This window comes from Sceloporus occidentalis, unplaced genomic scaffold (assembly GCF_023333645.1).
Source record: "Sceloporus occidentalis isolate IW3139 unplaced genomic scaffold, rSceOcc1.0.p SCAF_68, whole genome shotgun sequence".
Taxonomy (NCBI): domain Eukaryota; kingdom Metazoa; phylum Chordata; class Lepidosauria; order Squamata; family Phrynosomatidae; genus Sceloporus; species Sceloporus occidentalis.
This window is the reverse complement of record NW_028317048.1, coordinates 1,877,171-1,901,233: the sequence shown is the minus strand read 5'-3', so window position 1 is coordinate 1,901,233 and position 24,063 is coordinate 1,877,171. Positions and strand designations below refer to the sequence as shown.

Sequence of the window (24,063 nt, the reverse complement as noted above, 5' to 3'; positions counted from 1 at the left end):
CTGGTGGTAGATATGGTGCATGGAAAGAGTTAAAATACTAGCATTTGGAATACCCTGGGCTGTCTAGTTTTCAAAAATATATGACTTGATGGGGTAAATTGCATTGGCCGGGTTCAAAGATACCCGAAATGGCACATGGGGGGAAGAATTACCAGATTTGGAAAAAATGGCTTTGAAATAGCAAAACGCTACCTGTACTTATTGCCCCATAATGGGTAGAAAAAAGCAAAAAAACATAAAAACATTGGGTATTTCTAAACTCAGGACAAATAGTAGAATCTATTTAGCAGGTTTTTTCATTACCTTTTATAGATGAGTAAAAGATTTTTCAACTAAAAGTTAGAAACAGTCATTTTTTTCTAAATTTTTCACCATATTTTATAATTTTTTTAATAGTAAATAATATGATACAATCAAAACAATGTCATCTAAAGAAAGCCCTTCTTGTCCTGAAAAAAACAATATCTAATGTGTGTGGGTTCAGTAAACGGGAAAGAAGAAAATTACAGCTAAACACAAGCAGCGCAGAAATGTTAAAAAGGCCATTGTCACAAAGGGTACAAAAAGTAAAATCAGCCTTTGTCTCGAAGGGGTTAAATGTGGTAGCCTGTTAGGGACAGTCTAAAGTCCATGACACCCCCTCTGAAAATGGGGGGAAATCGGTCACCTGATATAATAGCTGCAGCAGATGCCCTTCTCCTTTGTGGTCTGATGATCCGTGTCAATGATTGACTGCTTGAAAGATCAGCGGTAGGAGACTGCTCCCATTGGGCCAGCGCTGGCACCGTCTGTATAGCTATCATATGCATTTAAGTGATCAAACCCATGGTAGGGTGATATTAGGGACCATTCGACCCAGGATGAAGATTGTCACATGTAAGGTGCTGCCCTGCACCATGTGTGAGGTATAACCACGCAGAAGGGAATCCGTTATGTATCCTCAACAGATGGTACATCTTCTTCTACATTGGCCCAATTAGAGGTATCATCTTAACCTAAACAATCCATAATATGGCTGTATCAGGTTTCCTATTCATGTCCTCAAAAAATGGCCAGAGCCGGGGTGGCTAATGCACCCTCTAGAACAGGGGTGTCCAAGTTTTTTCTGCAGTGGGCCACTTCATCAGAATTGTATACGTGCGCGGGCCGCACTCATTTTTCACTGTGACAAAAAATATGGCCTTTAATAAAATATGCAGATTAAAATAAAGTAAAATGACACAAAACCTTTACTCTTCCTCTCACTGATTCTGGGCCTTGAAAGTTTTGCGACTACAAATTCAGGATTCCCTAGATTTATTCTAGGGATGAACTAAAATGAAAATTCTGGACCAAAACATTCAGGGTTCACTTAGCCAAAACCGAAAATGACCCCCACCTTTAAAAATAATAATAAAAACTAACATGTTTAACCCCTTAAGGACCGGGCTCATTTTTCGTTTTGTACCCTGTGGGACCGAGGCTGTTTTGACACTTTTGTGGTGCTTGTGTTCAGCTGTAATTTTCTCCTCACCCATTTAGTGTACCCACATAAGTTATATATTGTTTTTTTCAGGACAAGATGGGCTTTCTTCAGATACCATTATTTTGATCGTATCATCTTACTATAAAAAAAATTAAAAAAACATGGTGAAAAATTGAAAAAAAACACATTTTATGACTTTTATTTGAAAAATCTTTTACTCACCTAAAAAAGCAAGTAAAAAAACTAGCTAAATAGATTCTACTACTTGTTCTGAGTTTAGAAATACCCAATGTTTTTATGTTTTTTTGCTGTTTTTTGTAAGTTATAGGGCAATAAGTACAAGCAGCGTTTTATGATTTCCAAATCTTTTTTAACAAATCTGGTCAGTCTGCCTCCATCTCCTCTTTGGAACATCTTTGAAGCCGGTTAACTCAATTTAACCCATTCAAACCATATATTTTTGAAAACTAGACACCCCAGGGTATTCCAAATGCTGTTATTTTAACCCTTTCCATGCACCAATTATACAACTACACTTTGTCAAACTTTGTAATAGTTATTTTTTTTATTTTTTTTTCCACACAAATTGTACTTTAGTTATAGATATACAGGTCCTGGTATATGTCACTGTCAAACAACACCCCAATATGTGTTCAGCAACATCTCCTGAGTACAGCGATACCCCACATGCATGGGTTTGTCAGATTGTTTGGCTGGTAAAAGGCTACTTTTGGGGCATGCGTAATTCAGGTGGTCATTTGGTCATTGTGCCTCCCTCTCCTCTTTGGAATATCTTTGAAGCCGGTTAACTCAATTTAACCCATTCAAACCATATATTTTTGAAAACTAGACACCCCAGGGTATTCCAAATGCTGTTATTTTAACCCTTTCCATGCACCAATTATAGAACTACACTTTGTAATAGTAATTTTTTTTATTTTTTTTTCACACAAATTGTACTTTAGTTATAGATATACAGGTCCTGGTATATGCCACTGTCAAACAACACGCCAATGTGTGTTCAGGAACATCTCCTGAGTGCAGTGATACCCGACATGCATGGGTTTGTCGGGTTGTTTCAGATTTAAAATGCCACATTTGGGAAGTGCGCTTTTTTTCTCCATTTTGGTCAGTCTGTACCCATGCCCTATCTTTGAGCTAGGCCACTCCAATTTACCCCATCAGCCATTTTTTTTATATATTAGACACCCCTTGGGTATTTGAAGTGCTTTTATTTTAACTCTTTGTTGAGATTTTTGAGAAATTTTAGCACTTGCTCAAAATAATAAACTTTATTTTTTTATTTTATTTTATTTTTTTAATACTTTTTTTATATTTTTTTTTACACATTTTGCTGGTACTGGATGGTTCATCTAGTGACATCACTGCATAATTATTTTTAAATGTTAGCACATTTTTTTTTAATTTTTTTTTTCCATTTTTTATTTATTTTTATTTTTTTTGAATATTTTACTAATCACATAGTGATTAGAAAGCTGGGCTCCATTGACTTGCATGGTTGAATGCAGTACCTGTATTCAACCAGCAAGTGGAGCCAGTTCTCTAGAGGGTCTGGAGACCCTCTAGCGAACTTTTTCGTCTTTATTGTTTTATTTCCCGGGCCGCCGCCATCTTGCTTGATGGCGAAGATCACCGGCAGCGGCGGCTGTGACCGCTCTCCGGAGCGGCCACAGCCCACCCAGAGGTAAGTGTTTGGTGTCTCTGGATGCCTCCTGATCGAGGCATTCCAGCGACACCATTTAAGTTTAGGAGGCGATCGTTGATCGCCTCGTAAACGCTTTTAAAACGGGCGTCCGCCGCCATACAATGTATGGCGGCTGTTGACGCCCCGGGGAGGGGCCAGACATGGCCCCCGATGCCGATCTCGGCCTTGCTGAATGCCTCGACATCGAGGCATTGCAGCAAGGCCGTTTAAGCGAAGAAAGTGATCCTTGATCACTTTCTAAGCTTATTTAATTTTTTGACGGTTCAGGACCGTCAAAGGTCATTTAGTGACCTTCTTGTTATGACGGTCCTGAACCGGCAAAGGTCGCGAAGGGGTTAATAAAAGTAGGTAACACACAATTGGACAAAATTAGCAATATGACTTGGCATGATAGAAGTGTGATTGCTAACAGCAATCACACTCCTATCATATCCAGGCAACCAGTAAATGCTGGTACCTAGGCATGATGGGACTGTGCTCGCTGTGATTGCTGTTAGCAATCACACTCCTATCATGCCAAGTCAGCCAGTACATGCTGGTACAGGGTGGCTGTAAGTGATGTGCAGACCCCATACTGTTGGCAGAATCACTACACAAGGGGGCAGCTAGCTAGGTTTCAGCATGTACTGGCTGACTTGGCATGATAGGAGTGTGATTGCTAACAGTAGTCACAGCCCCATCATGCCTAGGTTCCAGCACTTACACATCCATCCAGTAAATGCTGGAACCTAGGCATGATGGGACTGTGATTGCTGTTAGCAATCACACTCCTATCATGCCAAGTCAGCCAGTACATGCTGGTACAGGGTGGCTGTAAGTGCAGACCCCATACTGCTGGCAGCATCACTACACAAGGGGGGCAGCTGGCCAGGTTTCAGCATGTACTGGCTGACTTGGCATGATAGGAGTGTGATTGCTAACAGCAATCACAGTCCCATCATGCCTAGGTTGCAGCACTTACACATCCATGCTATCACACACACACACTCATTTATTCATATAATCATTCATTCACAGATTCATTCCATCAATCACACACACTCATTCAAACACCCTCCCCACCCCCTTACCTGCACTGCAGCTCCTCGATGCCGCTCACAGACTTCAGCAGGGGGCGCGGCCTCCCTCTGCTAAAGCACAGAGGAAGTAGGATGTCACGTGAACTCCGCTTCCTCTGTGCAGTCCAGAAGACCCTTCCACAAGTAAGTAGCAGGGCTTGAGGTGCGGCTTGCGTAAGAGCGGTTGCCCTGGCTGCCGATCTTACGCGGGCCGCACCTCGAGGTCTCACGGGCCGCATTTTGGCCGCCCCTGCTCTAGAACAACCCCCTAAAATAGTGGATACAATATGTCCTCTGAAAACTGACCCCTTAACGACCAGCAATGTCCCAGGCACGTCAGGGCATTAAACTCTTAGAATCGCTTTCTGCGCTTAAACAGTGTTGCTATAATGCCTTGATGTCAATGATGAGATCGGCATCGTGTGGGCCCCTCCCTGCGGCATCAATGCCCGTTTTAACCCCTTAACGTCCATTGCCGGGTCAGGCACGTCATGCAAAATGGTCACTTAACGACCTATGACGTGCCTGACACGTCATGAGACTTAAACAAGCTTAGAAAGTGATCAACTATCACTTTCTAAGCTTAAACGGTGTTGCTGTAATGCCTCGATGTCGAGGCATTCAGCAACACCGAGATCGGAATCATGGGCCATGTCTGGCCCCTCCCCGGGGCGTCAACAGCCGCCATACATTGTATGGCGGCGGACGCCCGTTTTAAAAGCGTTTAGGAGGAGATCAACGATCACCTCCTAAACTTAAATGGTGTCGCTGGAATGCCTCGATCAGGAGGCATTCAGCGACACCAAACACTTACCCCAAGACGGGCTGTGACCGCTCCGGAGAGTGGTCACAGCCGCCACTGCCAGTGATCTTCGCCATCCGCAAGATGGCGGCCGCCCTGTAAAAAAAATAATAAAGTTGAAACACAGTTTGCTAGACGGTCTCCAGACCCTCTAGAGAACTCTGGCTCCACTTGCAGGTTGAATACAGGTACTGCATTCAACCATACAAGTCAATGGAGCCCAGCTTTCTAATCACTATGTGATTAGTAAAATATTTTAGAAAAAAAATAAATAATTAAAAAAAGGAAAAAAAAAAAAGCTTAAAAAAACATGGTAACATTTAAAAATTATTATGCATCAGAGGAACTATCCAGTTCCAGCAAAATGTAAAAAAAAAGTCCAAAAAGAATAAAATAAAAAAATAAAGTTTATTATTATGAGCAAGTGCTAAAATTAGTGCTGTATCTTCCCAAAAATCCTGACATGGAAAAATTTTAATAAAAGCATTTCAAATACCCAAGGGGTGTGTAATTTAAAAAAATGAATGGTTTGATGAGGTAAATTGGAGTGGCCGGGCTCAAAGATAGGGCATAGACACAGACTGACCGAAATGGGGGGGAAAAAAAGCGCACTTCCAAAATGTGGCATTTTAACCCCAAACATGAGACAAATGCATACATGTGGGGTATGACTGTACTCGGGAGATGTTCCTGAACACACATTGGGGTGTTTGATAGTGACGTATACCTGGAGCTAAACATTTATACCCAAAGTACAATTTATGTGAAAAAAATACAAAAAAAAAATACTACCACAAAGTGTGGCAAAGGCTGGTGGTAGAATCTGATGCATGGAAAGGGTATGATGGGGTAAATTGAATAAGCCGGCTTCAAAGATGGTCCTATTAGGACATGGGGGCAGAATGACCAGATGTAAAAGTTCCAAGTTAAAAAATGTGCACTTCCTAAATGTGGCGTTTTACCTCCCAAACAACCCGACGCATGGGGGGTATGACTGTACTCGGGAGATGTTGCTGAACACATATTGGGGTGTTGTTTGAAAGTGTTGTATACCAGGAGCTGTAAATCCATACCTGAAGAGCAATTTTAGCGATAAAAAACACAAAATAAATTACTACCACAAAGTTTGACAAAGACTGGTGGTAGAATTAGTGCATGGAAAGAGTTAAAATTCTAGCATTTGAAATACCTTTGGGTGTCTAGTTTTCAAAAATATACGAATTGATGGGGTAAATTGCATTGGCCGGCTTCAAAGATACCCGAAATAGCACATGGGGGGAAGAATTACCAGATTTGGAAAAAATGGTTTTGAAATAGCAAAACGCTACTGGTACTTAATGCTCCATAACGTGCAGAAAAAAGCAAAAAAAACATAAAAACATTGGGTATTTCTAAACTCAGGACAAATAGTAGAATATATTTAGTAGGTTTTTTCATTAGCTTTTTTAGATGAGTAAAAGATTTTTGGGGTAAAAGTCAGAAAATGTGGGGGTTTTTTTTACATTTTTCCATCATATTGTATTATTTTTTTTTATGGGAAATTAGATAATATGATCAAAACAATGGTATCTGAAGAAAGCCCTTCTTGTCCTGAAAAAAAACCAACATATAATTTGTGTGGGTTCACTTAATGAGTGAGGAGAAAATTACATCTAAACACGAACACCGCAAAAGTGTTAAAACAGCCTCGGTCCCAATGGTACAAAAGGTAAAACACTGGTCCTTAAGGGGTTAAAAGGTCCAATGGTGTCGCTGAAATGCCTCAATAGTGTTATTATTTTTACCATATGCTTGTTAACCCCTTAAGGACTAAGGGTATATTTATATATAGATAGATAGATAGATCATCCATTACATAGACAGCGAAGGCCAACAACCCCTATGGATATACTGGTACCTCCACAGAGGATTCTGCAGGATTACCAGTTGGACGCACCGGGACATCATGTAGAAAACCCAGTGGTGCTGCAGCCAGCTTGTTTATGATTTGTGGATCTGAGTCTCTACCGAGGCAGTCCCTAGAGAGCCAGCGCAGATGGAACAGTCATCTCTGGATGATCAATCACAGAGACCGTATGACTGCTTCACCAGTCACTGGGTCTCTCTCCGCCATCTTTATGATCTGTGGTGAAACAGAGAGCATTGGTTTGTGAATTCTATGAAAAATCATAATTTTTCTACCCTCAAATATCCAATTTAGGCTATCGAACACCTCCACCCCACCCTGATCCTTCCAAAAATATATATAACTTTACTTAAATAATTGTAGCTAGTTCGGTTTTAGATTGTTACCTCTCTGCGAGTCCCTCCACTGGCTCCTCATCCATAGCAGAATTAAATTCAAAATACTCACTCTATCCTACCATGCTCACTAATACCGCTCCCCTCTATCTATCCTCCCTCATCAGCAAATATACTCCAGACCGCCCTCTAAGATCCAACAATGACCTGCTCCTTGCTTCTTCACTTATCACCTCCTCTCACGCCCACCTACAGGACTTCCCTCGCGCAGCACCAACCCTCTGGAACTCTCTTCCCCGTGCTGACTCTCGCCAACTCTACCCTCCTTCAAATGCTCCCTTCAGGGAAGCCTACCGCTGACATAAACTCCCCCTACATTAACGTCATTCACTACCACGCAGTCCTCACCTCCTGTTTCCCACCCCTTATCCACCTAGGATGTAAGTTCCTGCAGGAACAGGCCCTCCATTCCGCTTGTATCTGTATGTCAATTGCTTGTCATTTTGTACTTGTCGTTATCTGTAAACATTTTTATCTTGTACAGCGCTGCGGAATCTGTCGGCGCTTTATAAATAAAGTATAATAATAAATTGATGGGTAGCTAGAGAGAATAGGGGACAGTGTAGGCCAGGGAGTGCAAGGATAATAAATATTCTTAGTTTATAGTGTTCAGTGGTGGGTAGAAATATATATATATATGTATTTTGGGGCACTTCTACAGTGCTGAGGTTCTGGCTGAGTCCGATCTTTCTTCTGACGAAGCCACATCGGCAACCACCAATACCGAGCCAATACCTGATGCCGGTGGCCGTATAATCTACAAGGGGAAAGACATCTAGACCCCCTTCGCAGGATTTGATTTTTTAATCAATTTTTGTCCAACTACTCCTGATGAAACCCAGCATGCCAAAACATAAAACTGTTGGATTTTTACATGTGTTCCCTATAACCATACCTGGAATTTCCGAGCTCCGGCTACCAGGAGCCTTCCCTTGCGGGACTCGGCCAGGACTGCCCACTGACATCAGCGACATCAATGGCGGTCCCAAGGACATTGCAGGAAACACCCCCATTTAAAGGGGAAATGGGTGGGGAGCGACCCAGAGGATTAGGGTGTTGACCAGAAAACCGGAGCTTCACCCGGATATATAAAATACATATAACATTTTTTTTGTTTGTTTCTAGGTTTTACAAAATTACTCAAACTAAATATGTGGCTAATGATGTAACTAGGGTACAAAATAAATCGCTTTCTATCCTTACATGGATAAATTATTCACAGGAAAGGGGAATCATGGTTGAACCGATATATCCCAAAAATGGCAAAATAGCTATGGTAAATGAGGTAAGAAAGAGCCCTGGTACTGAAGGGGTTAAAGTGCATATCATGGCTTGGTGTGTCCGTTTAAGTGGGTACCTTAATTCTTCTCTTTAGTTAACAACAGTTGAGCAGCCCATGCCATCTTCAGCTGAAATTTGTACTTTTTTAGGGCGAACGTAACCGTTCGGCAGCACAGTAACCTCTTATTCATATGTATCGCCCGTGTAAACACGGTATCAACCAATCAGCAGCAAGCCTCTTCTCAAGAAGGGCATTGAGCTTCTTGTATCGATTTGTCATTCCTATTAGAGTTCTAAACCCAAAAGACTATATACAATTTTCCTTGGATCCAAAATGGTTTTCTTTCAGTCTTGGTCTCCGGGAAAATGTCTCCTCTATGATGTCGGTTCGCTGGTGCTTAGAACAGCCCCGGCGGCTTTTGGTGACGTGGGAGGGGGCGTGTATTCGGGCTTTGGTTCCGGTTTTTCTTGCAGTGGCTGTCATACCGGGTTTTGGGCGACCTTATTAGTATGGATCGCTTTTCCTGGTGCTCCGGGTTGCTGGATATTGATGAGACGTTAGTGATCCAGCAGCGTGGGGTCAGGCTGTCAGATGGGGAGGAAAAGGTGGGAGCAGTTGTTTTGTATAGCAATGTTATGGGGGGTCTGCTGGGGAATGGCTACAGCAAAAGCACAACAACCAGCTTTATTTATAAGTGTGTTTTCGTTATCAGTGTCCTGTGTGTTACCAGGTGGAACATCAGCATGTTATAAAACCAGATGACTATAACTGCTAAGCCTAATGCACACAAATAACAATCCTAACAGAACTGGGTGTCACAAGAGGCCTTTTATTTAACTGCTTCCCACCGGCGCTCTTTGCTTACTTTACTGCGATGGTGGTATATAAATGGATCAGCTTTCCAGCAAAAGTGGTAGAGGGAAGGGAATTTAAACATGCATTGGGCAGGCATAAGTCTATCCTGAATCTAAGACTAGAGTAAGGACTGATTAAGGTCGCTACATCAGTATAAATGGGCAGACTGGATCTTATCTGCCGGCATATTCTGTATTTGTATGATTGAGTACTGTGCATGTATGGAAAATATAGGAGGTTAAACAGAATACCCCCGGAGGGCTGCACAGTCTGTGGTTTATGTACGCAATAACGTAACTGTAAATAAAACACACTATTAAATATCTTACTAAATGACAGGAATATTGTGCCGGGAAAGACCTGCGTAGAATCGATGCTTCTGATCACGTTGTATAAAACAAAAGTGACCGTCTTGGGATGTTTGAAATGTAGAGAGACGCAGAATAGTCTGTTGGCATCAGGTATGTGCCTAGAGTACTTTATGGCCCTGACATCCCATACTCCTCCATCGGTGCGCAGCTGTGTCCAGATGAGGATACGGAGTATAGGAACAAATCTTAACGTTATAAACCCTGACGCCGGCAACCAGAAGTACCGCCGGGACAATCACCCACCATCCCTGCCTTTACCCCCATCTAGTCTCTTTGTGAACACCTGTGTTGTTGGAGGTTCCTGAAGGCCGTTGTAGAATACAGTAGTTTACATTAAAAGGGCATGCTCATCAAAAAGTAGAATTGATCAGATAACATTTTTTTTTCAAAATATTGTGCAGTTTTTTTATGTTATTTTATGGAAAAAAAAACAGGTCTAGTTTTTGCATAATGTTTTCAGGCAGCTGCACACAGAATGAAACAAGACATATAGGGCTAATAAATATCGAGTGATTAACCCCTTAATGACCAATGACGTGCCAGACACGTCACGCAAAAAGTCAGTTAACGACCGGTGACGTGCCTGGCGCGTCATGAAATTTAACAAGCTTAGAAAGCAATTTAAGATCGCATTCTTCGCTTAAAGCAAAGACCTGCTGTGTAAATTTATATACAGAATCAAAACATAAGGTTCAGTGTGAGCTCTTATTTTGAGGACACGGTCCGGATTGTCTGTACCTTTTGGGGAACTTGAAGATTGCGCCAACACCTTTTATCATGCGGAGTATGGCTTTATTTGTTTTGTGTTTTCTCTGTATAACAGCATGCTTTCTTTATTAATAAACAAGTAGACTTGTAAATATAACTCACGGTAAATTATTAAAATGACCACTAGATGGTGCTGTAGACTTTCTGCTTATATTAATCAGACCATGATTTGCTTCTCTTTCCCTGTGTCTGAATACTGCGTGTTAACCGTGTGTTATTCTATTTTTAATTTTTTTTAGACTAAATTTGATACTGGAACTCTTCTTTTGACAACGCACAGACTTCTATGGAGAGACCAGAAAAATCATGTAAGAAGATGAAACTGAGCCCCCATGTGCTATAATTCTACGCAATAAAATCTTACACCATTTATTAAAAAAAAATATTATTACTGTAACATCTCATGTATTATACTAATATTTGTCAAAATGTTAGAACACTTTAAGAGGGTTAGTATCTGATACATGCATGGAAAACATCATGACCAATATATATACCTATAGTTTGCTTTGTTTGATTTGTTTTGTAAAGATGTAAATAATCAGACACTAAGTGGCTCACGAAGCACCGCTTAGTGTCCCGTTACCCGGTATCGTATTATATTAATTTTCCTCTGCTTTCTCCTAGGATTTCTGCATTGCATTCCCACTTTCTCAGATTGTTTTCACGGAAGAGCAGGCAGGGGGCATTGGGAAAAGGTAATCTATTTCTGTGGACGTTCCAGCTCATTTGAAATTTGAAATCACCCCTCTTTGTCTGTTAGTCTCTAATCCAGGCAAACAGATTTTTTATTTTTCTAACAATAGAAATACATACAGGGATTAAACGAATTTTCCAGCCCTAATTTTATATGAAATGCATGTTCTCTATTTTGCATTCTCTATTTCTTTTAATGCTTACTGTAGTTCTTTTCGCGTGGACGCCGAGCATTTTGCTGCATGCAGATTGGTGCAGACAGTCTTTAGTTTGGAGTTAGAAGGTATAGAGTTGGACATCTATAATGTATAATAATTGTATAAAATGCCTGAGGAAGAGACCTAGGTAGACCCGAAGGCTTGCAATCCATTATACGTCAGTTAGCCAATAAAAGGTATCATCTTTACCAAATTAGGTAGTTAGAAGATGAGACTTCTAACTGCCCCCAGCTGGCTCCACTGAAATCTGGGAGCACTCGTATGTACAATTCTTGCTCATGATCATGGACTCAAGCCACGCTCCCTTTGAAACTATTGGGAGTTGCAGCAACCAATCACATTATGCTATCTGAACACTGATGTTTTGCTAACACACAATTGGCTGCAGTTACACCCACTGATTTAAATAGGTGCAGACAGTAGTAGTAGGGGTTAATTGAGACACATCATCTTACTCCAATAACTAAAAGAATGCCTGCGCCGATCTACACGCAGCAAAATGCACATCAACATGCACAAAAAATACAAATGCACAAATAAACACACCATACATTCTAGTTATGGGTTTGTAACTATATCTTACAATGTAAGTTTATGTATGCCATGTACAACGTGTCCTAAAAAACAGGTGGATGACCCTACAGTGATCCTAGTCAACTTTTTTTTTTTTAAGGTGGTCTTTGTAAGATTGGGTTGGGGGTATGAGGGGAAAATTCTAGGTTCTTCCATAAAAGAAAATAAACTGTTACTTGTAAACCAAACATCTCCCAAACAATTATACAGAATGACAAAAAAACAGTGGTTACCTTAAGAAGAAGCTGCAGCTCCAGAATCCTGTTTTCTCCCTGTGGCCGCTTGAAGTACTGCAGCTGGATAGTGCGTATGTGCGTATGGCTAGCAGGAAATGTGTTCAACCAAAGACATCTTCTGCAAGCCTGGGAGCTTGCAGTGACCACTTCAAACACCTGTGGCAAAGGGTCTGATTGAAACAATTTTTAAGAATTTAAGATTGAAACAATAATTAAGAAGTGTGTCCCAATACTTTTGTCCATATAGTGCATGATGGCTGTAGTGTCCCTTTAAATATGCGAAATGCTATGTTAGTGGTAGTTCCCCTATACATAATCTCATAAAGGGCATATTGACTTTATCATTGACCTATATATATATATTTGTAGGCACGCAGGTGTAGGAAATGAAAAACCACTGGGGTATTTGGTGGTTTTTCAGCAACTAGACATTGTACTTAGGATCCACAAACTCTAAACTGGTTTCTTTCATCTTAGTTTTTTCTCCATAAATAGAATGCAGAATCAGGATTTCCTGGGTAATGCTTGATGGGTTGGGCGCGTCGTCTACTTCCATTGATAGGATTGTTTTCCATACGTTTTGTTGATTTTGGATGACTATCAAAGAAGCGCCGTCATCTTCTTTCTCGGCAGACACTTTCACGACTTGTTAATCTGCTCAGTGCCTTGAGGTTTTTGTTCCAGAAAGTTATAAACCAAATGCTTATAAGCATGATCGAAAGAAATTACACGATTTGGTGATTCTTCTTGTTCTATGGAGCAGATCACAAGGTTAGGTCCATCATGTGAAGCTCGGTGGAGTAAACTCTTCATGAATAGTGAAGTAGACCATGCTTTACGAAAACCCTAAACCAGCATATTTCTGTAGGAAGGGCTTTGTTGAGAGACGACTGACAAGTTTAACAATGTATTATGTGGGGAAACCCAGACCACCTCCCAGAAGAAACGTGCTGTGGTTAGCCCTTCATAATGTATAGAGAAACCCTGTTTAATGAATACACACATCCTATAGACTATGGGCTCTCTTTGGATAAGCGAAAAAAGGACCATGGTGTTTTAACGTAGCACGTCATCAATTCTGTTGTGTCCATCTATACTAAAAAGTGGGATACCACCTATTTCCAAATTATAGATTTTATTTATTTTACTCATTATTTTAGGCTGAATGGAATAACTAGACTAGATGTGCCAAATGATGATTATCTTTCAATATCGTCTGTTTTTGTATATGTGTGTGTGTGTATATATATATATATATATATATATTATATATATATATATATATATTGGATATATATATATATATATATTGGATATATATTGTTTTTTTGGTATAGATACAGATATTATAGATGTTTTGTTTTTCTTTTTAGCGCTAAAATTGTGGTCCATCTTCATCCTTCCACCTCTAACAAAGAACCCGGACCCTACCAAAGCAGCCGATTCTCGTACATCAAGCTGTCCTTCAGAGAACACGGTCAAATCGAGGTAAATAGAGGTTTTTCTTTTGATCACTGCAAATCAGTGTAGCATCCACAGTGATTTGCCAGTGGATACAATATTTCCATTAGACCCGTCACATGATGCATATGGCAAGGTATTTCTGGACACAAATATTAAATAACAAGAAAGTGAAAAATATGTGTTGGAATGGGACCGGTGAAACAGTAGCCGTCACGAGCCAAGTAACCGGTTTCCTTGTTTTGTATGCAGTTCCATAGGCGTTTGACAGAGGAACTAACGCAAAGACGCTGGGAAAGGTTATCTATATCGCCTTCTGTACAAACGGGCAAAGGGTTGCAGGTAAGCATGGACATTTAAAAAACGTACCAGAAGTCCTGTTTGATGTGATGTAGCATGTTCCTGGCGTACGTTGGTAACCCGCATGCCTGACCCAGCTGTGAAGAATAGAGTGTAAGCCTGCAAGAGCAGGACCCTCTGTGTAAATGCTATTGTCAGTTTGAATATTGTCATTCTTAATGTACCCGTTTGTAATGTAAAATGTAAGGTAAGAAAAGCTTTACTTTAAACCTAATGGTAAATAGGACTAATAATCACAATTATGTAACATTAAAGTAGCTTTAATGGCATCATCTGTTAATGACCTATTTACCGTATTTCCCCATGTATAAGACGCAAAAAAAATGTCAAAAAATTTGGGGTCTAAAAACGTATGCGTCTTATACAGTGGTTGTAGATTGTAGATTGCCCCTTTCCTTATGGTGTCCACACTGCTCAGCAACTCATCTAACAGTAAGTATAAAATTAATATTTGGGTTGCTGAAAGTTAGGGGAGGTGGGGGTTAATTTAGGGGGATTTAGGGTTAATGGGGTGTTTAGGGTTAATTTAGGGGCAGTTATGGTTGATGGGGTCTTTAGGGTTAATTTAGGGGCAGTTATGGTTAATGGGGTGTTTAGGGTTAATTTAGGGGCAGTTATGGTTGATGGGGTCTTTAGGATTAATTTAGGGGCAGTTATGGTTAATGGGGTCTTTAGGAATAATTCCGGGGCAGTTATGGTTGATGGGATCTTTAGGGTTAATTTAGGGGCAGTAAATGGATGGGAGTGATGAGGATGATGAGTATGAATTTTATGATAATACATTTCTTTCAAATTTCGGGCCCCAAAATTAAGGTGCGTCTTATACATGGGGAAATACGGTAATCAAATTCCCAGAAGACTGCGTGTGCCGTCGCGATCCTTTCTGCCGTGTAATGTAAGGAAGTGTTACTTTACCGATATGATGGTAGTTTCAGGTCCATGACATCATTATGCATTATGGAGGACCAGCTCAGACCCTTCTGCAGGAGACGCTCACCAGGGCTGTCCGTCCTTTCATGGTGCAGAATGAAAGCACAGAACAGACATTTTTGGCTTTCCTGGAAACTCTTGTTTATACACTTGTGTTTATTATTAATATGTTGAGGATACACCTCTGTGCAGGCAGATAAAGGTCAGACATGGTTAGTGGTGATGCTTCACTCATATATATATATATATATATATATATATATATATATATATATATCTTATAGCTGTAATATTACCGTAGAACCTATAAACGAGGCTCTGTCTCTGAGTGAAATCGCTATATTTCTTCGTTGGAACGTTTTACCATCCCAGCGTTTATTGTTAGCAGATACTGCCGCGTCGGCTATTTTTTTCCTAGTTCCGTTACTTTATGAAGAGGCCGGTCTAATGGCCAAGTAAGGATTCCTGTGTCCTGGACAATCTTACCGCGAGTCGGGGTCCGTTCCCTGAAACGTTAAACAATGATGTTTGTCAGTCAATGGATATTTACATCCTGCCAGGTATAATGATACCATTCAGAAAGTCCGAACGCTGTGTGAGAAACCTTGAACGCTTCCTTCCTCAGGGTGGGAGAATTAAAGCTGTCGGCATTGTTGGCATCGAGAGGAAGTTGGAGGAAAAGAGAAAAGAGACGGACAAAAACATTTCCGAGGTTAGTGCACAATCACCTCGGTGTCAAGGCTGAGCCGGTACGGGGTCCGACTGGTCACAGCTCACCACACGACCTTCTAACTCTCCTGCCGTCGCCCCCTTTAGGGATTAAACTCCTCCGTGACGTTTTTCTGTGATTAAACCTTCAGATGGAATAATAAAATGATAGATCTGCTATTTGTTTAATTTACTGGGACACGGAATGTTTTGTCTTAGTGGGACAGCACCTTTACCAACCAGGCCCGCAGTCCTCATTGACCGATTCCCTATAGAAGCAGTCATTAGTGTGAAATCACGGCCTGTGGCTTGGGGCTCGTGGGATAAGCAGAAGCTGCTGGCGTTGTAACGAGCGGCTTGTGGGTTTCCTGCATGCGCTGCTGGCTGCTGATAAGGCGTGAGCCCTGCAGAATTGTGTTTATCGGAGGAAGTTCCTGTTAGGTGTGTGCCCGTTCCCTTTTGTCCTCACTTTTCACGGCTACAGTCGGCGATGAGTTGAGGCATGTTATTAATTAGGTAAAAAAACCGCTTCGTAGTCATGTTTATAGCCGGCGTCCCAGGGAGCCCTTTGTACTTTGTATGTACTTTCAGATGAATTTACTAAACTAGGGGGCTTTTCTTCAGGAGAAGCTGCAGCTCCGCGACCTCACATTTTGCAATACTAGTTGGCAACTTGTGGCAGTCAGTCAGTGGCAGGAAAGCGATCCCATTGAAATCACACGCTTTCTACACGCGTGCACAGGGTCTCGTTACACCCACATCTCCTGCACAGCCAGTAGCTTAGGGGCGGCAAAAGGGACAAATGCATATGGGGGGGGGGGGATTCTGTGGAAAAGTGCACATGATGGCTGGGATATCCCTTTAAATTTGCACAATAGGGCTTATCGAACAGACATTCTGGGTAACCTGCGAAGGACCATTTATAACAGCCTTAGAGAACTGTTTGTTTTGTTACCATTATCTAAAATCTTAAGCCATTAGTAACCCCTTAAGGACAATGGGTTGTCCTTAAACCCATTAAAAACAATGCATTGTGAGCCCGTACATGTGTTGTCATTAAGGGGTTAACGTGCATCCGCACGTTGGTGGTTTAGACAAAACATGAATGCGCTTTCTACGTTAAGTAAATAAAAATTAATTTCAATAAACCTTAGTAGATCTTTTGCCTTATACAGAAACAGTAGTGAAACTTCATTTCCATGGCAACAGCCTATTTCAGCAAAACATTTGGACATTCAGTAGTCCTCGGAAAAATGATGCTTCCAATGTTGCATTTAGTTACAAAAGCGTTAAATTCAGCAGAGAGAGTTGGAACAGCTGCTTTTAAATTCAGAATAATCTAATAATAATTATTAAAACTAAAGATACATTGGATTTAAACACATGTAACATTTATGAGTTAATTTCACTGTTCATGTAATACACATACACTATATGTATATTTTTCTTACAAATGTTAGTAAATGCAGACTGCATGGCTCGGTGCTCGATTTTATACACCTGTGGCAATGGATCTGATTGAAATACCTGAATTCAATAATTAAGAGGTCTGTCCCAATACTTTTGTCCATATAGTGAGTTAGTATCTGTTTTTTCTTTATTATCTTCCAGGCTTTTGAGGATCTGAGTAAGCTGATGGAGAAGGTACGCTATAAAGCCCTCATGCTTATCTTTGCCGTTTCCTGGCCACTGTATTCACAGCGGGTCGGCTTGATTCTCTTCGCAGGCCAAGGAAATGGTGGAGCTGTCTAAAGCAATAGCTAACAAAATCAAAGAAAAACAGGGGGACATCTCGGAGGACGAGGTAAATGTATTGTTGTGACAGATCGCAAATGTTCCTCTGCAGAGGCTGCCGGTGTAACCCCTCGGTCTGATCCAAAGCTAACATAATACACAATCTGAAATAACATTTAGTAGCCGGTCATGCGAGGCTGCGGTTCTTGATAATTGTTTTATTATATATATTATTTTTAAGGGACTCACCGAGAGACTCGCCAAATAAAGTTAAAAAAATTAAAAATGAAGTACTTAAATCTAGGAGAAGTTGCAGCTCCAGTGCTGCAGTGCACCTACTACTAGTGTCCCTGTAATATTTATATTGTTTTTAAACCATGGTTTATTGGTATTAGTTTTCATATGTGTTTTGTGAGGATTGTCACGTTTGTCATGCCTTCTTTTACACCCGCCATTTAGCTGCTCTTATAATTGTGGTTATCATTTTTTCCTGAATGCGGCAGAAATTGGCAAATAGGCTTCGGTGAAGATGTAGTAATTATTATCGGACTCATTTTATAAATGGTCTACTATTCAACTATAAATATAGACATTAGCACGTATTGAGAGCCAATATAATCTAAAATGCTGGCTGTGACATGGCCCTGACGCAATTCGCAGACGCTACAGCCATGGCCACGCTGCCACCACCATACTGATCATCCAAGGACAGGAACGTCACCCCAGTGACCCCGCATGGAAGGCTCCCTGGCCATACACGCTGACACCGCATAGGTTGTGCCACAAATACACTGATATGGCATGGACGCTGATGGTCACGCAGCGTGATAAATCACCCAGATTTACATATTTACTGTACACGAGCTTTACCCCATCCCCACACAGGACAAAAATACTATTTCTGTAAAAATGGCAGCTTGCCCTTCTCTACATGAAGTAAGCCCATTGTTGGGGATCTTCTGTCTGTTATATCATTGTTTTATTTCCAAGCATTTTATGGTCCTTACCAGTGGTCTTTTCTAGACGATCAGGTTTAAATCCTATCTCCTGAGTATGGGGATAGTAAATCCCGTCACCAGAGAAACGCATGGATCAGGGACTCACTATCACATGCAACTGGCGAAGCAGCTGGCAACGATGCTGCAGACTCCTTTGGAGGTAACTATACAATATTATATTATATTAAAGCCCGAACCATTGCTGCAGGTCAAATTACAAGAGTGAAAATTAATAACGTAAGAATATACAAAATCAACGTTAAACAGAGATATGATATACGAGTAGAGAAGGAGAAGAGGGCCCTGCTCTTGTGAGCCGACAGTCTATTTGAAGGTTTAGGGGCAATGAGAGGGAAGACGAGGAGACGATATGGATGGTGATGATTGTAGAAAAGGTCACATGGACAAATCACCAGATCTCGAAGGAGGATCTTTCAGAATAGAGTTTGTGAATGTTGAGAAGGGAAGAGTCTTCCAGGGAATCCCAGAGAACAGATATACCACAGGGAAAATCCTGGAAAGAGAAGAATTAATACTGACAGAGTTAAGAGGGTAGTTAGGAGAGTGTTTGGAGGTAAGAGATGTGGTAAGGGTTCTGTAGGTAAGGTTGATGATTTCAAATTTAATCCTGGAGTCAGAGTAAAGATTGGCCAGATGGCGCAGAAGATGAAGTGTGATGGGGTATCACGAGGGGAATGGATCAGGACTGTCTCCTGTGAGGGAAGGGCAACTTTGAGGTCTGTTTTGCAGCGTATGGTCTCACAATGTAAAATAGTTCCGGTCTTTATTCATTTTCTCGTATTTGTCATTAACGTTTTGCTGTCTATAGGAACGAGGTGGCATTATGTCTCTTACTGAAGTGTACTGCCTAGTAAATCGAGCACGAGGCATGGAGGTATGTCGGAACAAATCAAGCAAAACAAAACTAATCAAAAACACATAAAGAACACGCACACAAATAGTGCCCAGTCGGCACAGCTTCATAATATCTTGTCTGCTTCTGAGCAGAGGTCTGGGAAATGCTTTTGTGTTTTTGCCGCGGACGCAGGTCCTGGGTCTGCCGGGCGCACAACAGAGTCCAACCTAAATTCATCATGGGGTGGAACAACACTTCTAGCTGCCATGACACTTTATTTTTTCTTTTGCAGCTGCTGTCACCAGAAGATTTAGTAAATGCTTGCAAAATGCTGGAATCCCTGAAGCTCCCATTGAGGTTAGAATACCACTTTTGCCTAAATATTTACTACGTTTTTCCTAAGCATTGACTGCTATGAGTCGCAGAAGACTTTCCTTCCCGGCAGACTGTGCTGTGAGATGGAGAATGAGCTCCTCATCTCGGGCCGGCTTCCTGTCTGGCTCCGTTTCAAAGGCCCAAGTCCAAGCGATTTGGCAAACGACCATTTGTAAAGACCTTAAGCACATTGGGTAGAGTAAATCCTATGGCATGGATTTACAGTTCTCCACAAAAAAAAGCCCCATGTAATTGTGTGTTCAGATCAAAATAAACAATGTATGTGTATTAAATGCCCATGTTATATGTATGGAAAATAGTATTTTAGCTTCCTTCTCTTAGATCTACATGATTATTCCTCCCCATTATCACTACCACTAATATCACTGCTAAGATGCCAACTCTTGTTGGTTGGTTCAGGCAGCCTTTGTAATGATGGTTGAGGGGAAAGGAGATAACTTTAGGAGTCAGAGATCCATCTGCAACCCGTGGCCTGTATTCATAACTGGCTGTACATAAATGGAAAAGTGTGATGTTACCCCTTAAAGATCTGTAGATATCAAGGAGCCGGGCGCAATAAGCAAAGCATTGCACAGAACATGGAGTACTTAATATTGTGAAAATCTCAATGATCCTTAAATTGGCAATGAGCCCCTAAAGCCCGATTTTTACCATTTTGTCTTACTTATGGTAATTCATTCCCTCACCTGTCCTTTAATTCAGCCCCTTATACATTATTACCATATATATATATGTGTTTTCCACAAGCTCTATTTCTGGAGCAAATATTACCCAACAGGTCTGTGAAGAACAAATATGTGAATAAATGCACACGTTATTTATAAAGTGCTATAAATGATGTGGAAATAATTTCTGGGCTTGGAGATCCTAAATGAATACAATAAGCAAAACAACATCTGCTATTCTAAATGGGTGACATGTCTGGTTCATTTACCGTTTTTTATCATTTTGTAACAATTTTATGAAAAGAATCTGTAACTTGACGTGGACCCCCGGCTTCATTTGTGTATCGTCTGTTCTAGGCTTCGTATTTTTGAGAGTGGAGTCATGGTGATTGAGCACCAGTCGCACAATGAAGAAGAAATGGTGGCTTCTGCTTTAGAAACGGTTTGTAAATGTTATGAGGCCGTTGTTAGAAAATTAAATTTTTTTGGTTTATATTAACACTTGGAATCGAATTTCTGTATTTTATTTTTCACATTATACACATTTAAAAAAAAATAATTATTCTCATATATTTTATCAACTTAACTGGACTTCTTGCTTGCCAGATTAATTGGGAAAGCATACAATGCCGTGCAGTCAGTGTAGAATGGGGTTGTATATTTTTAAATACATTTAATTTATCATTATTTGGCTATATTTATTGCTGATGCTGTAGAATATTAAGGCACATTTGATTGTTAACCCCTTGCTGACAAACCAGACTGTGCTGGTTTGCTTATGGCAGTCCTTGTTCAGTCCTTTCCCTATAATCAAATTAAGTCTGTGAAAGCACTATAGTCCCTGCAGCAATATGAGGCCATAGTACGCTCACCTAGTAATTACATCTTCTGCTAAACCCTTCAATAAAGCAGTTATGCACCATAAAACACTCTGTACTGACAGTCCAAATCTTACATCAGACTTTGATTCGGTTGATTCATGCGTACATCATGTGTCTTTTTTTTTTAAGCTATTGCCCATTTTAAGTTTCTTTTGTCACATATTTGTAACAGTGCTAAGGAATCTGCTGGCGCTATGTAAACGTAATGTACTTTGATTGAAAATGGTGGAACTCGTTTTATTGTTATTCTCTAAAATGTACAGCTATCGAAACACTACTTAAACGACAGTCAATAATATGGCCGCTTTGGGTTACGTTTCCCCCAGGTATCTGAGAAGGGTTCGTTGACATCGGAAGAGTTTGCCAAGATTGTAGGAATGTCTGTTCTCCTTGCTAAAGAAAGGTATTTCCATGTATATCCCATTGTACAGCGCTGCGGAGTATGATGGCGCTATATAAATTCCCCTACCACCGCCACTTTTTGATTCTTACCTTCGTATCTTTCCTTTGACAGGCTATTACTGGCAGAAAATATGGGACACCTTTGCAGAGATGACTCCGTAGAAGGCTTGCGTTTCTATCCCAACCTTTTCTTAACCCAGAGTTAATGGCTTGGTTTCAAAAATGTTAATTATTAAGACGTCTTTATATATTTCCTACAAGAGGTTGGCAAAGGCTAAAACGCGAGAATTAATAGGATTCCTGTGTGCAGTTTGGGGACTCTGACACATAATAATTGTTCATATCCGGTGTTAAAATGTATTTTCTTAGTGCTCATCAATGATTAAAAAGTTTGGAAATTTGTCATGTGTAAATATCCTGCATTTATGTAAACATGAAAAATATGATTCCGTATGTTGGCTTTGATGATGTATAAGTGTATATGTATCACGGCGGATATAAATGTAATTGTAAAAGGTTTAGCACATTCTGCACTTTTACATTGAAGACAGGTTCTCAGATTTTAAATTCAGTAAGACTGTTGGAAGGACATAACTCTATCATGAAACAGCGATTTCAGTGCAGCTATAAATGATGTGAGTTCAGCTTGGTTCTTTGCCATAATGCATAGTTAATGTTGTGAGATGAAGCACCTTGACCTAGGAATAATTACTATTTTCGGTGAACTTTATATTTTCGTTGTATTCTTTTCCGCAGTGTGGCACGGATTAAGCAACATTTGCTGACAACATATACAAAAGTTAACATACATGAATAATGTCACAATAAATATTGTTGTGTCTTACTATCTAGATGTGTTTGCCTCTAGGTTTTGCGGGACTGGTTGTCCATGTTTAATTGACGACAAAGGACATTCTACGTCATTCTAAAGTTAATGCCACAAATCAGGACTGCAGTACCCTGCTTTCTGATCACTGTGATGTCCGAGTCAGTCCCTCTTCAAAACAAAAACATTAGACATAGTAAAAAGTAATGAGAAAAGTTAAAAGGTCCAAAAACATCTCCTATTAGAAATATATATATATAAAAAGCCTAATAAAAACCTGGAAAGCATGATACAACTATGTAATTGGTATTACTGACACGGGGAATGTTGCTGAACATAAATTTGTTTTGATTTGAGCAGAAGCACCTATCCTGAAGGGCCAACTCCAGTAAGTGTCTCCTGCAAGAAGAACTGTAGAAAAATGATCAATCACAGATTTCTTGACAGTCTCTTTATTGACTAAAAATGCATTATCCAGGACCAGCTCAAGCCTTCTTCCAGTAGAAACTTGCCCAGGATTTTAAAAATCATGAAAATGGATATAGTCGTATTGGCCCAAGAAAAGATTTGGTCTTTGATCAAAGGTGAGACCTTTTATTGGACTAACACTGAAAATGTCATTTTATTCCATCTAAACGAGAAGAGACCTGCAAGGTCCCAAAAGCTCACAGGACTTTTTGTTTTACATTTTGTCTAAAGACTCCCTTAAATAAAGTGTGTGGGGGGGCGTGTCCAACCGCCGAGAGAGATGGCCGCTTGAGCTGACTGCTCCTCCGCCGCCTGCACTTACCCGCCGCCGCATAGCCGCATGCCCATTATGGGACGCTCCAAAAAGTCGGGATCTGACTCCTCGACCCCCGGGGGTCGACCTCGGTCCTCCACATCTTCCCTCCGGGAATATTTCTGCACCCCGGCCGACCTGACCACGCGGGGCTCCAGGGCCTCAAGCGCGCACGAGGCTGCGTCTCCGGCCAGCTCTTCGTCCGCGGAGGAATCCACCTCGCTCGCGCACTTACCTTCCGCATCTCACCCACCGGAGGTACTTCAATTGTTCCAATCGGCGCCTTGGAAGTCGGACTTCTCCCTGCTCATTACCGAACTCCGACAGGTGGTCCGGGACGAGGTGTCGGTGCTTCGAGCGGACCTGTCCTCCCTGGAGCAGAGGGTCCTGGCCTTGGAGGAATCGAAGGCCCAACAGCGCCGTATTGTGTCCTCTGCTCAACTTGAGAGCGATCGCCATGCACGGTACTTGAGGGACCTCCGCCGCCTTGTTGAGGACATGGACAACCGGGGTCGGCGCCAGAATGTCCGTGTGCGGGGAGTCCCCGAGTCTGACGCCCCTGAGGATATCCCGGCTCTCCTGATGGGCCTCTTCAACGACCTCCTGAACCGCGCACCTGACACACCGCTTCCCGTTGATCATCATCATCTGTCATCTGACGGATTTTCGGCTTAAGGAGGCAATCATGGCTCGTGCGAGGGATGTGGGCACCTG

General features: G+C 41.2%; 1 protein-coding gene across 2 annotated transcripts; it reads left to right on the top strand.

The window, feature by feature from the left end:
• Window positions 1–9,143: 9,143 nt before the first annotated feature.
• LOC149286490 (vacuolar protein-sorting-associated protein 36) lies at window positions 9,144–21,948 on the top strand. 2 transcript variants are annotated; one of them, XM_089494011.1, is made up of 14 exons: window positions 9,144–9,212; window positions 10,868–10,936; window positions 11,256–11,326; window positions 13,725–13,839; window positions 14,065–14,154; window positions 15,728–15,814; window positions 17,422–17,454; window positions 17,537–17,614; window positions 18,568–18,702; window positions 19,372–19,437; window positions 19,691–19,755; window positions 20,817–20,901; window positions 21,667–21,743; window positions 21,855–21,948. In XM_089494011.1, exons 1-14 carry the CDS (start codon window positions 9,144–9,146, stop codon window positions 21,946–21,948), a joined length of 1,134 nt encoding a protein of 377 aa, XP_089350137.1. The 2 variants fall into 2 exon arrangements, with proteins under 2 accessions (XP_089350137.1, XP_089350136.1); XM_089494010.1 differs by having other exon boundaries at window positions 9,144–9,239.
• Window positions 21,949–24,063: the final 2,115 nt, after the last annotated feature.

Bases quoted from the DNA above. Each gene is read 5' to 3' on its own strand.
- LOC149286490 (XM_089494010.1), top strand. From the start codon at position 9,144: ATGGATCGCTTTTCCTGGTGCTCCGGGTTGCTGGATATTGATGAGACG. The intron at 13,840-14,064 runs GTAAATAGAGGT...TTTTGTATGCAG, and splicing joins GAGAACACGGTCAAATCGAG to TTCCATAGGCGTTTGACAGA. The intron at 14,155-15,727 runs GTAAGCATGGAC...TTCCTTCCTCAG, and splicing joins AAACGGGCAAAGGGTTGCAG to GGTGGGAGAATTAAAGCTGT.